Below are 15,389 nucleotides of genomic sequence, written 5' to 3'. Positions count from 1 at the left end.
ACACAGAGAGTTGTGAGAACATGGAATGCATTGCCAGCAGCAGTTGTGGAAGCAAGGTCTTTGGGGATATTGAAGAGACTGCTGGACATGCATATGGTCACAGAAATTTGAGCGTTCATACATTAGGTTTACCTTACATGAGGATCAATGGTCAGCACAACATCGTGGGCTGAAGGGCCTGTTCTGTGCTGTACTGTTCTATGTTCTATGCTCTATGTTCTATAACCACTTCTTTAAATGCTGGGACCTTCTAAGTATTTACCTTTCCATGTGTCAAACTAGTAAAGCATACTTGTGGATTATAATTACCTCAATCAAAAAAGTAATGTTCAAAATTCATGTCCAATATTTCAGCTGATTCTCAGAAACAAATTTGCTGCTAACTATCTTGTGTGGCATGTCTCTGCTAATGAATCCATGAAATTTGATTTTAAATATTAGCTTCTCTGAGTATTAGATGGAGTAATTTAGAGACAAAGTATTGGACTCTGAGTTCAAAACAACTGTGTCTGAATGAGTTTCCACTGGGTGCTCTGGTTTTCTCCCACAGTCTAAAGACTATGTGTTGATTGGCCATGCTAAATTGCCCTCAGTGTGCAGGCAAGATGAGGTTGGCCATGGGAAATGGTGAGGTCTGATGCTCTTTGGAGAATCAGTGTGGACTCGATGGGCCAAATGGCCTGCTTCCACGCTGAAGGAATTCTATGAAACATCACCTTCGTATACCAGTTTTAAGAGATATTCAAGATCAACTGCCCCCACTCAGTCAGCTCCATCTGTAAAGCTCTCTATTCAGTTCTATCTGCTTCACAGCAGTGTTGATGGCACCAACTCACTAGATAGCTCCTAACTGATAGAAATTACCACAAAAGGAGACTGAGGAAGAGTGAGGTGGGCACCATGTGTCAGGCAATCAGTGTCACTGAGAGGGAAGCCTGTGACAGGCAGTCAGTGTCACTGAGAGGGGAGCCTGTGACAGGCAGTCAGTGTCACTGAGAGGGGAGGGTGAGGAGGGGAGCCTGTGAAAGGCAATAAATGTCACTGAGAGGGGAGGGTGAGGAGGGGAGCCTGTGACAGGCAGTCAGTATCACTGAGAGGGGAACCTGTGACAAGCAGTCAGTGTCACTGAGAGAAGAGGGTGAGGAGGGGATCCGGTGACAGGCAGTCAGTATCACTGAGAGGGGAACCTGTGACAAGCAGTCAGTGTCACTGAGAGGAGAGGGTGAGGAGGGGATCCGGTGACAGGCAGTCAGTATCACTGAGAGGGGAACCTGTGACAGGCAGCAGTGTCACTGAGAGGGGAGGGTGAGGAGGGAATACACGCAGAGAGGCAGACAAACCACTGGTGGACCAGAGTGGGGCTCAGGAACAGCATCAGTTAGGTTAAAAAGGTCATAAAGTGCAGAGTGGTTCCAAGAAGTAGAGTGACTGATGATACTGGAGCACTCTGGGACTTGTAAGCAGGTTAAAAGTGGCAGTGAGTGAGGAGACATCCCAGAAACAAACAACTGTCAGTGGAGCTGCTTCAACAGAATCAAAGTGTGAGCATGCACAAAAGCATGGAGGGAAGTGGTCTTGTCTGAGGAATAAGATAGATGAGCTGGGGCACTGACTGGCATGTGGGAATATGGTATTATAGCTATGACCAAATTTTGACTGATAAAGTGCAGGCAAGAGGGACTAGTTTAGTTTGGTATTACATTTGATCTAGACTAGTCGGACCGAAGGGTCTGTTTCCATGCTGTAAGATTCTATGAAAAATGGGGAAGATTGGCAGCTCAACATTCTGATTAGAGGAGATTCAGACAAGATAGAGAGGGGAATGGAACAGGGTGGGTCATTCTGCTATAATGCAACAGTTGTGCACCCTCATGCATAGAACATTGCGCTGTAGAAGATCGCTAATAGCAAATAGCTTTACCTGTTCATTAGAAAGTTTGCATTATCCAAACAACATACACAATTCATCAATCACGTTATAGCCAATTCTTGCCGACTAAATGCATGTTATAGCAGAATGACCTGGAGTAGCACACTTTAACTACCGAAATATGACCTGGAATTGTTTTAGTATGCAAGGTAGGGAGGGCATAAAATTCTTAAATTACATCCAGGAGAACTTTTTCGGCTGGTACGTGGAAAGCCCAATGAGGGAGGAGTAGTTCTGCACCTAATAAGACTGGGCTGGTAGAAGTGTATCAGTAGAGGAACATTTTGGAGATCGTGACCAAAACTCAGTTACATAAAGGAAAAGGGAAAAGTGTGGGCCTGGAAATAAAGTTCGAAACTAAAGAGAGGCTAATTTTATTAAGATCGTCCCAAGTTGACTGGGAGCAGCTACTTCACAACTAAAACTGAGTCAAAACTGTATAAAGAGAGGGGAGTGGTCAGCTCTCAGTTTTAGTTCAGTTTGAACTGGGAAGTTCAATAGGGAGCTGTGTGGAAATTCTCTCTCTCTTTTGTCCTTCACCTTCAACCTGTAAGCATGTGTTCCAGTTATACTGGGTTTTAAAGGGAGTTTGCTTATTCGGACTGTTGTGTGTATTCTCAACAGCATAATCAAGTCTAGCTGGATAGGTTTGTTCTATCTTTATTCTATTCTTTGTGTTTCATTGTGTAATTTTGTGAATAATTTTTTTGTCTGTTTTAAAAATCTAGTAATTAACCTAGCTATCTCACTCCTGGTAATTTTCACTGTACACTTATCGAAACAATTTGCAAAGTTAGGTTTAGGTCTGCCTGTTTAAGAATGTTTTGAGTTGTCTGGCCTAGTCCATAACAATACCATGTGTCAGCCTTCACAGTGAAAAGGACAATGCAGGTGTAGACATCAAACTGCAGCACTGTGAAACATTTGACAAAGTTAACACAGAAAGGGAGAGAAAGAGAAAGAAAGAGAGGAGGTATGAATGGGTTTTGCAACCTTTAAAGTGGATAAATCTATAGGCCCTGATGAGATATATTTGTTGAGGGAAGGATAGAAATATCATGGGTCCTAGCAGTAATTTTCAAACACGTTCTGACCATAGGTGAGCTGCCAGAGGATTGGAGGAAGGGATGGACCAGGAAATTGCAGGCCAGTCAGTCTAACGTCAGTGCTGGGTAAATTATGAGAATTAATTCATTTTTTCTTAAGGGATAATAGACAATAGACAATAGGTGCAGGAGTAGGCCATTTGGCCCTTCGGGCCAGCACCACCATTCATCATCCACAACAAGTTTCCTGTTGCTGCCTTATCCCCATAACCCTTGATTCCACTATCTTTAAGGGCTTTATCCATCTCTTTCTTGAAAGTATCCAGAGACTTGGCCTTCACTGCCTTCTGGGGCAGAGCTTTCATATATCCACCACTCCCTGGGTGAAGAAGTCTATTCTAAGGGGCCTACCCCTTATATTTTTAAACTGTACCCTCTGGTTTTGGACTCACCCATCAGCGGAAACATGCTTCCTGCCTCCAGAGTGTCCAATCCTTTAATAATCTTATACATCTCAATTAGATCCCATCTCATCCTTCTAAACCTAAGTGTATACAAGCCCAGTCGCTCCAATCTTTCAACAGAGCATAGTCCCCCCATTCTGGGAATTTATCTCGTGAACCTACGTTGCACTCCCTCAATAGCCAGAATGTCCTTCCTCAAATTTGGAGACCAAAACTGCATACAATATTCCAGGTGTGGTCTCACCAGGGTCCTGTATAGCTGCAGAAGGATCTCTTTTCTCCTATACTCAATTCCTCTTGTTATCAAGGCCAGCATGCCATTAGCTTTCTTCACTGTCTGCTGTACCTGCATACTTGCTTTCATTGACTAATGTACAAGAACACTTAGATCTCGTTCTACTTCCCCTTTACCTAACTTGACTCCAATTAGATAGTAATCTGCTTCCTGTTCTTGCCAGCAAAGTGAATAACCACACATTTATCCACATTAAACTGCATCTGCCATGCATCCATCCATTCACCTAGCCTGTCCAAGTCACCCTGTATTCTCATAACATCCTCCTCACATTTCATCCTGTCACCCAACTTTGTGTCATCAGCAAATTTGCTAATATTACTTTTAATGTCTTCATCTCAACCATTCATTTATACTGTAAACAGCTGCAGTCCCAGCACCAGACCTGCCATTCAAAAAGGACCCATTTATCACTACTCTTTGTTTCCTGTCAGCCAGCCAATTTTCAATCCAAGTCAGTATTTTTTCCCCAATACCATGTGCCCTAATTTTGCTCACAAACCTCCTAATCTCCTATGGATACAATATATCTGTATTTGGAGAGACAGGGATTTAGGAGGCTGGCCATAAACTGCAAGAAAATTTCAACGGACTGGAAGTTGAGCAGAGCTGAGCAGAAATGGAACTCAACCCAGAATTTTCTGACGCAGTGCACTTGGGCAAATCTAACAAGGCAAGGGAAAGTACTGAAAATCAGAGGCATTAGATCCCTGAGGGAGCAAGGCAGGAAGATAAGGTAGTTTAAAAAAAAACACATAGGTTATTTGCCTTAATTAGCCAACATATAGATGATAAAAGTTGGGAGATTATGGTGGAATTATACAGAACTTTGGTTAAGCCACAACTCAGATATTTACATGTGGTTCCGATCACCAGATCATAAGAAGGATAGGATTGCACAAGAGGAGGTGTAGAGGAGATTTACCAGGATGCTGCCTGGGCTACAAAAGGGTCAGAGCTATGAGGAAAGATTAGATAGGCTTGGCTAGTTTTTCTTGTTGAAAGGGGAGCTGGTAGAGGTGTATAAGATGATGAGGGGTAGAGTTAAGGTAGATAGCAAAACACTTTTTTCCATTAGTGGAGGGGTCAATAGTGAGCATGGATTTATGTTAACATGTCAAAGGCTGACAGGAAAATTGAGGAAATACGTTTTCATCCAGGAGGTAGTAGGAGTCTGGAGCGTACTTAGGGTAGTTAACTACTCTTACTACGTAGGGTAGTTAAGTCAGAACGTTGTGTAACTTCTCAGTAGTATTGAAATATTCACTTGTGTTGCTCCAAGGCTGTGAGTCAAGAATGGGATGACTCTGATCAGATCTTTGTTGACCAGTGCAGATATTATGGGCCAAAGGCTTCCTTCCATGCTGTAAATGATTCTATGAAACTGTTATATAGGGGAAAAAACACACACAAAAAACAAAAGGCAAGGAAAAGACAGGATGATCAAGTTTGGTTAGGGCAAGTTTGCTACATTTTCATCCTCAGATCAGATTGTATTGAGTCAAGTCCCAACTGGTTCTGGGCTGGAAATTGGAAATTCATCATAAAGTAACAATAGGACCAGTAATCAGGTCATTTGCACCATTTCATTTGAAAACGCAGATAAATTGAGTATATTTCCAAAATATACACATTTTTTAAAGAGAGGACAGTAATGTGTGTTAGCAAATTAAAACACTTGCATATCTTCCAGCCAACGTCAAATACATAATGCAGAGCAATGCCTCTTTGCACTGTTCTAACCTCACAAACAAACTTTCAACTGAATCAAAGTTAATGCTTATGATGTTTTTGAGTAATTCAATATACTGCTAAATAATGGGCCCATCTCTTCTGTAATCCAAACATTTACCACAAACCGGACTGAGACAATATCAAATACATTTGACATAGAATACTTGCAGGCATTAAAGAAATGAGACATGCAGGCCACTAGGTAAAACAGCATTTAAACATGTGTCCCAGAGGATAAATGATAGACAACTGACTCACTGTGACAACCAATCCTAATTTCATGGAATTTTTAAATGCACACCTGCCATCTCCCTTGCGTACTTTGTACAATTCACAGATTGTCATGACAGGATGTTTCTAAGCTCCCCATAGGTTTTTACTGAGTTGAAAGCCGATCCATTTACAAAAATATTGGCATCAGTAAGTGAAGGATAGTACATATTTCTCTTGAATTAATGAATGAAAGTATTCTACTTCTTGGTTATAGACAAGCTTCCAGATTGAAAGGTAGACAAATAGGAACCTTCTTGTACACTAAGTGAGCTCCAGACACATACTACCTCCTGGATGAAAATGTATTTCCTCAATTTTCCTGTCAGCCTTCGACATGTTAACTTAAATCCATGCTCACTATTGACCCCCTCCACTAATGGAAAAAAGTGTTTTGCTATCCACCTTAACTCTACCCCTCATCATCTTATACACCTCTACCAGCTCCCCTTTCAACAAGTAATCATGGTGGAAGACAGTGGAAGCACTTTAGGTAAATGTCATCTTTATCACTTTACTATTTTTTTTCAGAATTTCCATCAATCACTTATTGGAGAACACTCAAAGAAATTTGAGTAAAATCAAAAATATGAAATCATTAGAATAAGCAGCAATTATGGGCACCTTGGCCCTTTGAGGCTGCTACGTCATACGCCAGTATCATGGCTGATTTTCTATCGCAACTGTACTTCTCTGTAATGTCTCCACACTTCTTAATTCCCTTAATACCCAAAAGATCTATTGTTTTGAACATTCTCAACATCTGAGCATTGATAGTTCTTGAAGGTGAAGAATTCCAGAGGTTTACAAACCATTAAGTGAAGAGATTTCCCTTTCTCTCAGTACCAATGACAAAACCCTTTCTGAGACTGCGTCAACAATTTCTCCATATTCTATATTCATGAGGAAGGAGAAAAAAATTCTTAATTTGTATATCCTGTTAATCCCAACACAAATAGCTCATCTTCCTTCCATTCTTCTAAAATTTAAGGAATAAAGAACAATTCTACTCATCCTCTCCATAGTACACAATCCCCTCATCCCAGAAACAAATTTCATTGCCGTTTCTCTAAGATATTTCAATCATTCAATGAAAATTGTACACATTACTCCAGATGAACAATGGCAACCTTCTGTTTTGTAAGGTTCTGCTATGGTCAGCTTTATGTGAAGCATCGCCTGGCGTGGTACGGGAACATGGCAATCACTGTCACATTTGATGCAGAGGAGGACATTAGGCTGAGGAGGTGCATAATCTGCCAGCCTCTGTTTTCCCTGGGCTCTCTTTTCAGTCAGCTGAGCTTTCTATTTCTGCTCACCAATTCCAATGCTCTTCCAAACAGCCTCCAGAGGTCAAGGCCATTAGCAATTGTCTCCAGATTCTCAGTGCCAATGTCCATCAACCTCAAATCTCACTTGCAAGTGTTTGTTTAACAAGGTTATGGAATATCAGGAGGTTGTGACTCCTGATCTATAAAAGAAGGTCACTGGGCTTGAACGTGGCTGAGCCAGCATGGACATTATTGGCTTAGCAATGCATGCATGCTGATTGAATTAGCATACTTCAAGACCTCTGAGTTTGTGGCCATGTCCTGTCAAATAATTCTAAGAATACGTGTGAAATGACAAAGGTAGAAACTGTTCCGCCTTCTTTCCTGCTTGGCAGGTGTTATTCAGGTCTCGCCATTGTCGAGTGGTGTACCAAGGATGTAGGCTTAGGCAATTTGTAGATATTCCTGATCAGGTTTCTGTTCCATTAAAATAAAACAAACTACTGCAAATGCTTGAGATCTGAAATAAAAATAGAAACTGCTGGAATAATTCAATAGGTCTGGCAGCATTCCACAGATCGTCCCAGACACGATGAGCTTTCTAGCACTTTCTGTTTGAATTGTTGCTGTACCACATTCTCTTACTCAGCATGGACTTAACAGTGACAGGTTTTGCAATTATGTATTGATTTCAGCACCAAATCATAGGATTGTCCATGATTAAAGACCTCAAATTATATGAAGCTATCAATAGCATCACATTATCAATGCTGATAGATGGTGGCATTGCCACACTCTGGACCATGATATTTTTCTTCCAATTGATGATGATTAAACCAAACTCTTTACAGGTTTCAGTATGGAATGTCAATGCAATGTCATCAGCATAAAGTTCTGATGAGGACTTAGAGTCATAGAGTCACACGGTCCTACAACACAAAGTTGGCCCAAACTGGTCCATGCTAACCAAAATGTTCTTTCCCACTATTTGCCTGCACTTGGCCCATATCCTCCTAATCTTTTCCTATTCACGCATTTATGCAAATGACTTTTAAATGTTGTAAATGTAAAAGCTCAACCACTTCTGCTGGTAGCTCATTCCATATGTGTACCATCCTCAGTGTTAAAAAGTTGCCCATCAGGTTCCTTTTTATTCTTTCCCCTCTAACCTTAAACTGATACCCTCTCATCCTCCATTTCCCCACCCTTAGGAAAAAGACTGAGTGCATTCACCTTATCCATGCCTCCCAAAATCATATATACCTTTATAAGGTCATCTCCACTCCCACCCACCCCACCCAGCTCCCCCCCACTACCCCTCTCAGTTTCTTATGCTCTAAAGAAAAAAGTCCTAGCTTGTCCAACCTCTCCTTATAATTCAGAGCATTGAGTCCAGGCAACATCCTTGTAAATTTCTTCTGCACTCTTTCCAGATAACATCCTTCCAATAGCAAGGTGACCAAGTGCGGGCTCACAAACATCCTGTATTACTGCAACATAACCTCCCAAGTTCTATACTCAATGCCCTAACTGATGAAGGCCAGTGTGCCAAAAGCCTTCTTCACTACCTAGTCTACCTGTGACTCCACTTTCAGAGAACTGTCAACCTGGACTCCAAGATTCTGCTGTTCCACTACACTCCTTAAAGCCCTACCATTCACCATGAAACATCTGTCTTGATTTGACTTTCCAAAATGCAAGATCTCACACTTATCTATATTAAAATCTATTTGCCATTTCTCCGTCCACTTCCACAACTCATCAAGGTCCTACTGCAATTTCTGATAACCATCCTCACTGTCCATGATACCTCCTATTTTAGGGTCATCTGCAACCTGCTAATTATGCCTTGGACATTCTCATCCAAGTCATTGACGTAGAAAACAAACACAAATGGGGCTAGCATCAACTCCTGAGGCATTTCACTAGTCACAGACCTCCAGTCTGACAAGCAAATTCCCCTATTACCCTCTGCTCCCTACCATCAAGCCAATCATGCATCCAATTTGCCAGATCCCACGCGATCTAACCTTCCAGAGCAACCTACCATGTGGAACCTTATCAAAGGCCTTACTGAAATCTATATAGACTATGTCTACTGCCTTTCCCTCATCAACCTTCCTGGTCGCTTCATCAAAGAACTCTAACAAATTTGTGAGGCCTGATCTCCCATTCACAAACTTGATGTGCTTTGATTCAGATTTCAGATGAACAATACTGAACAGCTTTCTGTCAGTTCTAGTATGTAAGGAGACTTCTTGAGTAGACTTGAAAAAAAAATTCACTTATTGGGCTGTGGATAGAGCTGGCTGGCCAGCATTTATTGCCCATCCCTTGTTGCCCTTGAGAAGTGGTGGTGAGCTGTCTACTTGAACCTTTGCAGTCTATGTGTAGTAGGTGAACCCACAATACCCTTAGGGAGGGAATTCCAGGGTTTTGATGTAGTGATAGTGAAGGAACAGTGATATATTTCCAACTCAGGAGTGGATTGAGGGGAACTTGCAGGTGGTGGTGTTTCCATGCATCTGGTGTCCTTGCGTTTTTAGATGGCAGTGGTCATGGGTTTGGAAGGTGCTGTCTAAGGATCTTTGGTGAATGTCTGCAGTGCACCTTGTAGATCGTACACACTGCTGCTGCAGAGCGTCGGTGGTGGAAGAAGTAGATATTTGCGGATGTGGTGCCAATCAAGTGGGCTGCTTTGTCCTGGATGGTGTCAAGCTTCAGGAGTGCTGTTGCAGTTGGACCCATCCAGACAAATGGTGAGAACTACTTAGGGTAGTGGTCTACTCAAATTTATCTCAGTCAGGGAGAAACTTCCTGCCTTTGTTTTTAATTAAGTCACTTTATTTGCTTACTCACATGTTCCACTTTTGATCCCTTCATACATGCTTCCAGCATTCTGAATATTCTAGATAACTAGAACTTCAAGAAATAATCTACAATTCAGCACTCTCACTGTATGGGAAGTAAGAACAGCAAAATACTGACTGGTTCAAAGCTAACATTAACATAATGAAACATATCATTAATGCTGAGTGTTTTGCTCTCCTTAATTACAAGACAGGTTGGAATGATGTGATTCTGAATTCATTAAAAGCCATGTGACAAAGACCACAGAACTGCTAGGTGGTGACTCAGAGACAACTGGCCTATTTAGTAAATAGCACAGCTTCTTTATTCTTGTAGTCCAATTCTAATAAATTTGCATGGCTTCTGATTTTTTTCATTATTCTGCATCAGATCTCTTATTGTGAATTCAGTAGAATTTCAGGCAAGAATGGAAAGCACATTGAAAACATATTATTTATATAGATAGATTTAAGACAAGAAGCTAATAACAAAATAACTTCTTTAGTCTCCATTTTTCCTTGGTCTTTTCAATCTCACAGAAATTGCAACTCTCATTACAACACTAACAATGGTAGCAGGATCTTAAACAGACTTAGGATGAAGGAGGATGGAAGATAATACACTGCCTTGTTCTTAGACTTCTAAATTACTGGCTAGTATGTGCTTTTTTAAGTCAGGTTAAACAAAGATTTGCCATGGTTCAGGAATGGATGGACAAACAGCTTACAAATCAATTACGATACAAAATTACCCTCCAAAGTTAAAGTTGCAGAACTACATTATCATTCCACTCACTCACGGAGGAGTATGAACAAATGATTGTTTACCCTCTCATTTTGGTAAAGGAAATTGGAAAGAAACACTTATTATAAAGATAGGATAACTTGCTTCCAGCTGCAGACATTAGCAAGTAAATGCTTTTAAATTGGAAATCCCCCTAGATCTAAGCTATTAGATCTCTAGAATACAAAATGCTAATGATCATTGATCAAAGGATTGGATAGACATTTCTAGCCAGAACTTACTCCATTTTGTTTATTCCTTCTATAGGCTTGTCCTCACATATCTTACTTTTTTTGAGCTTTTTCACAGCATCCTCTCCAATGGATCTGAAAGCTATGCTGACATGACAAGCAACTGCTGTTCTTTCACTAACATGATGGAATAATTGTTAATGAACAGTGCAAAGTCTGAATCTGGAAGTTAGAGTATTGAATTCAATGTCAAATCTGATACAGTCAGTGAAATAAAGAGAGATAAAGAAGGAATAGATTAAGTCAGAGAGGGAAATACAGATCAGAAAGAAAATTTGTAATAACAGCTTAATTTGCAATTAAAAAATTAATTCCAGCAACAATTGAAAGAATGTGTGTTGAGACTTGTAAAAGTTAATGTTCAATGCCTGAGAATTTGTTTGTCAGTATTAAGACTTAGCATGCCATTAAAAAGTGTACTTGACTGAAATAGATGAACTCTTAACAATTTTTTGTTAATTTAGTATGTTCTCATGATATAAGTACAGAATTTCATTCTGTTCAATACATTTAAACAGGGAACCACAGAGCAACACAGACAACAGTGTCCAGATTTCCATGTTTAATTGCACATCTACACTTGATTCAAATCGCTGTCTGATTTACGCATAAATACCATAGCTCCACTGGTATTTTTAAAATCACTTCTGGCCTGTCATCTATAGATATTTTGGTTTTGATATTCATGTTAAGTTCAATGCATAGATGCAATAGCCGAAAGTTATACTGAAATATTGGGTCAGAAAAATGTCTGGAATTGTAATGTGCTCACCAGAAACAATTCTGGTGTGGTGGGGGTCTGGAATGCACTCTCTGGGAGGGTAGTTGAGGTGCAAAACATCATAACATGTAAAACTTACTTGGATGAGCACTTGAAATGTCATAAACATTCAAGGTTTGGGGCCAATTTGGGAAAGTGGGACTCAAGTAGCTGCTAGTGTATTTTTAGTGGGACAGACTTGATGGGCTGAAGGGCCTCTTCGGTTCTGTCTGATTCTAGGAATCACAGATCTACTTCATCTCATGTTTTTTAAAGGCAAATTTGTACCTTTTCAAGAATTTCCTCAAAAGATTAGAGGGAGCCCACATGGCATGATAGAATTTCAAAAACACATTATCAGACTTTATGAATTGACATTAGAACTTGTATATTTGCATTTTTATCTGTTCATGTCAAATAAACAGCAAACATCAGGATACTCAGTTTACTTCACTTATGAAGGAACATATACAAACTTACTGATGATTTGTTACAACCTTCATGCATATTGATGAAAGCATTATTCCTTTATCTTTCATTATGTTCTTTTTAACATTCTATGCCAAAAGAAATTTGGATTTTCTCTGTACTGCCTTCTTAAAATGCCTGAAATTATCTCTTGGAAAACTCCTTCTGAACAATGGAATATTAAAATGCTCTACAAAATAAATCACTTTCAATGTAAGGCTACAAAATTAGCACGATTCTATAGGATCATTAATGTACATGTTTTCATTATTAGGGTTGAAACCTAACCTTTTGGTGTTTTGAACTGAATAGGTTCAGACACGGGTCCCAGGCCTTTGGCATTTCGTCCTTGAATTCGGAAGTAATACATCGTGTCCAAATTGAGATCCAGAATCTGATGGGTTAGTCTATCACCACTCACTGAGTCCATTGCCCATTCATCAATGGGCGCATTCTTCTCTATTGTATAAAACAAAGAATAGCCTAACGGTGAAGGAAAAGATCATTAGATTATTTTGTGACAATAATGTGTTAACAAAACAAGAGTAAAAATTATGGGAGAAACTCAGCAGGTCCGACAGCATCTGTACAGAGAAAATAGAGTTAATGTTTTGACTCAAAATGTGAACGAACACAACGACACGACGGCTGGAGGAGGAGCACCTCATCTTCCGCCTGGGAACCCTCCAACCACAAGGTATGAATTCAGATTTCTCCAGCTTCCTCATTTCCCCTCCCCCCACCTTGTCTCAGTCGGTTCCCTCAACTCAGCACCGCCCTCCTAACCTGCAATCCTCTTCCTGACCTCTCCGCCCCCACCCCACTCCGGCCTATCACCCTCACCTTGACCTCCTTCCACCTATCCCACCTCCATCGCCCCTCCCCCTAGTCCCTCCTCCCTACCTTTTATCTCAGCCTGCTTGGCTCTCTCTCTCTTATTCCTGATGAAGGGCTTATGCTCGAAACGTCGAATTCTCTATTCCTGAGATGCTGCCTAACCTGCTGTGCTTTGACCAGCAACACATTTGCAGCTGTGATCTCCAGCATCTGCAGACCTCATTTTTTACTGTTTTCTCTCCAAATGGTAACAGACTAAGTTTTAACAGAATGGTCATTGATGTTTCAGATCTTCAGAATCCACAGTTCTTTGCTTTATTTTAATGTGATAATGACATAAGTTTATCATTTATGTCACATCCACAGTTTTTGAATTATTGAATCAGACACATTATCATTACAAAACAAATTGACTTACCTTGGTCCGATTAACCTAAGAATTATCCCAAGGTGCTTCAAACAGCAGAAAAATGACTCTTAAAATATGATTGCAAATCAAAAGATTTTCAAAGCTGAATAGGGAAGTAACAAGGCAAATGGGTTTCAGGAAGGAATTTCAGTGTTGGGATAAAAGACATGAAGGTTCTACCACCAATGGCAACACAGAGGCAGCCAGAACTGGAATACTTAATGGTTGCAAGTTGAGGTGTAGGGTACAAGGGGTTGCAGGAATACAATAGGTCAGGGCTGTTGAGAAAAGGATATTGTGTGCAGTCCTGGTCACTTCACTACAGGAAGGATGTGATAGAACTGGAGGGGATACAGAGGAGGTTCACAAGGATGTTGACTGGGATGGAGAAATTGAGTTATAAGGAGAGACTAGGCACGCTTGGATTGTTTTTCTCTCCAGCAGAGAAGACTGAGGGGAGGCGTGATTAAGTTGTACAAGATTGAGAAGGATATGGACAGGGTGAAGAGAGAGCAGCTGTCACCCTTGGTTGAGGGATCGATCAAGAGAGGACATAGTTTTAGGGTAAGGGGCAGGAGATTCCAAAGGGATCTGGATAAAAAACATTTTTCACTCGGCATGCGGTGGGAATCTGGAATGCACTGTCTGGGAAGGTAGTGGAGGCTGGAAACTTTACAACCTTTAAAAAAATATTTGAATGAGTACTTCAAATATCATAACATTCAAGAATATAGGACAAGTGCCGGAAATTGGGAAAGTGCAGGAATAGTGCATTTTTTGTGCTAAGTATGTTGTTGTAGACTTAATAGGCCAAAGGGCCTTTTCTGCACTGTATGGATCTGTGAAATTTGTAAATGATGACAAATTTGCTTTCAGTGAAAACCAAAAGAGAGCAATTAAGATTCAAGCTTTTATTTTGTGCAAACAGAGTACATCTAAGCTAGAAAGACCAAAAAAAGGTCACAAATTCTAGTCTCCATTTATGATAAATTACTGATCCCATCAGGAGTCAATGTGTGTGTTACAATTGATCTTAGTATTCCTGAATTACAGAGAAGTAAATTGCTTCTTTGAATCAGTCCAGCAGCCAAGGTTAGAAAGCATTTATGTGTGAAGATCATATGCAAGCAGGATATTCCATGATAAACTCTACACTCAGCTTTGCTCGCCTGCTGCTGACAGTTAGCACCTCGGCTCACACATGAGGAATGACTACTTGGGCAAGATATCACAGGTGCAACCATGAAACCATTATCCAGCAAGTAGGGAAAAAATTGGAAGCATTTTTTAAAAACAGTCAGTAGTTTGAGTGACACCATGAGAAAAAAAAAACTTCACGTTTTATGACTATTACTTTCATTCTGAAGTAAATTAAAGTCTTCAAATCACAAACTGTTTATTTCTAGCTGGTACAGAATGTATTGCCAATTGGTTAACTCTGTGTAGTTGCAGTTATTGTAATTGGACATGTTTAGACATGTTGTGACACAGATCTAAGGCGGATGGAAACTGAATCTGTACATTCTGGCCATGTAGGGACATCATATCAAAACTAAAAGATTAACAACAGTACCAGAATCAGTGGGATTTGATCACACACCAGTCATCAAATTGATTAAAAGAGTTTAACTTAAGTGATAGATGTTGTAACAGTTTATAATGTATAGAGCATAGTGTCATAGTGTCCTTCAGCACGTAGACAGGCCCTTTGGCCTAAACTGGTCCATGCTGACCAAAATGACCGTCCACGTTAACCCCATTCCATTACACTTGGCCCATATCCTTCTAATCCTTTCCTATCCATGTATTTAACCAAATGCCTTTTAAATATGTTAATGTAACTGCCTCAACCACTTCCGCTGGCGGCTCATTCCATATGCATACCACCTTCTGTGTAAAACATTTGTCCCGCAGGTTCGCTTTTATTCTTTCCCCTCTAACTTTAAACTGATGCTCTCTAGTCCTCAATTTCCCAACCTTGGAAAAAAGACTGAGTGCATTCACCCCATCCATGCCTCTCA

The 15,389-nt window shown here is 40.4% G+C and overlaps 1 protein-coding gene across 1 annotated transcript in view; it reads right to left on the bottom strand.

Annotated features, from left to right (window-relative positions):
* The window catches only part of dcc (DCC netrin 1 receptor), a 990,886-nt gene that overhangs the window by 108,925 nt on the left and 866,572 nt on the right, over positions 1 to 15,389 (bottom strand). The window contains exon 20 of the mRNA XM_060825544.1: positions 12,411 to 12,605. Coding sequence (XP_060681527.1) covers positions 12,411 to 12,605 — 195 coding nt within the window. The remainder of the gene's footprint in view (positions 1 to 12,410; positions 12,606 to 15,389) is intronic.

The sequence above is a fragment of the Hemiscyllium ocellatum genome, chromosome 1 (assembly GCF_020745735.1).
Source record: "Hemiscyllium ocellatum isolate sHemOce1 chromosome 1, sHemOce1.pat.X.cur, whole genome shotgun sequence".
In the NCBI taxonomy this organism is placed as follows: Eukaryota; Metazoa; Chordata; class Chondrichthyes; order Orectolobiformes; family Hemiscylliidae; genus Hemiscyllium; species Hemiscyllium ocellatum.
The sequence above is the reverse complement of the archived record's forward strand: the minus strand, read 5'-3'. Positions and strand labels throughout refer to the sequence as shown.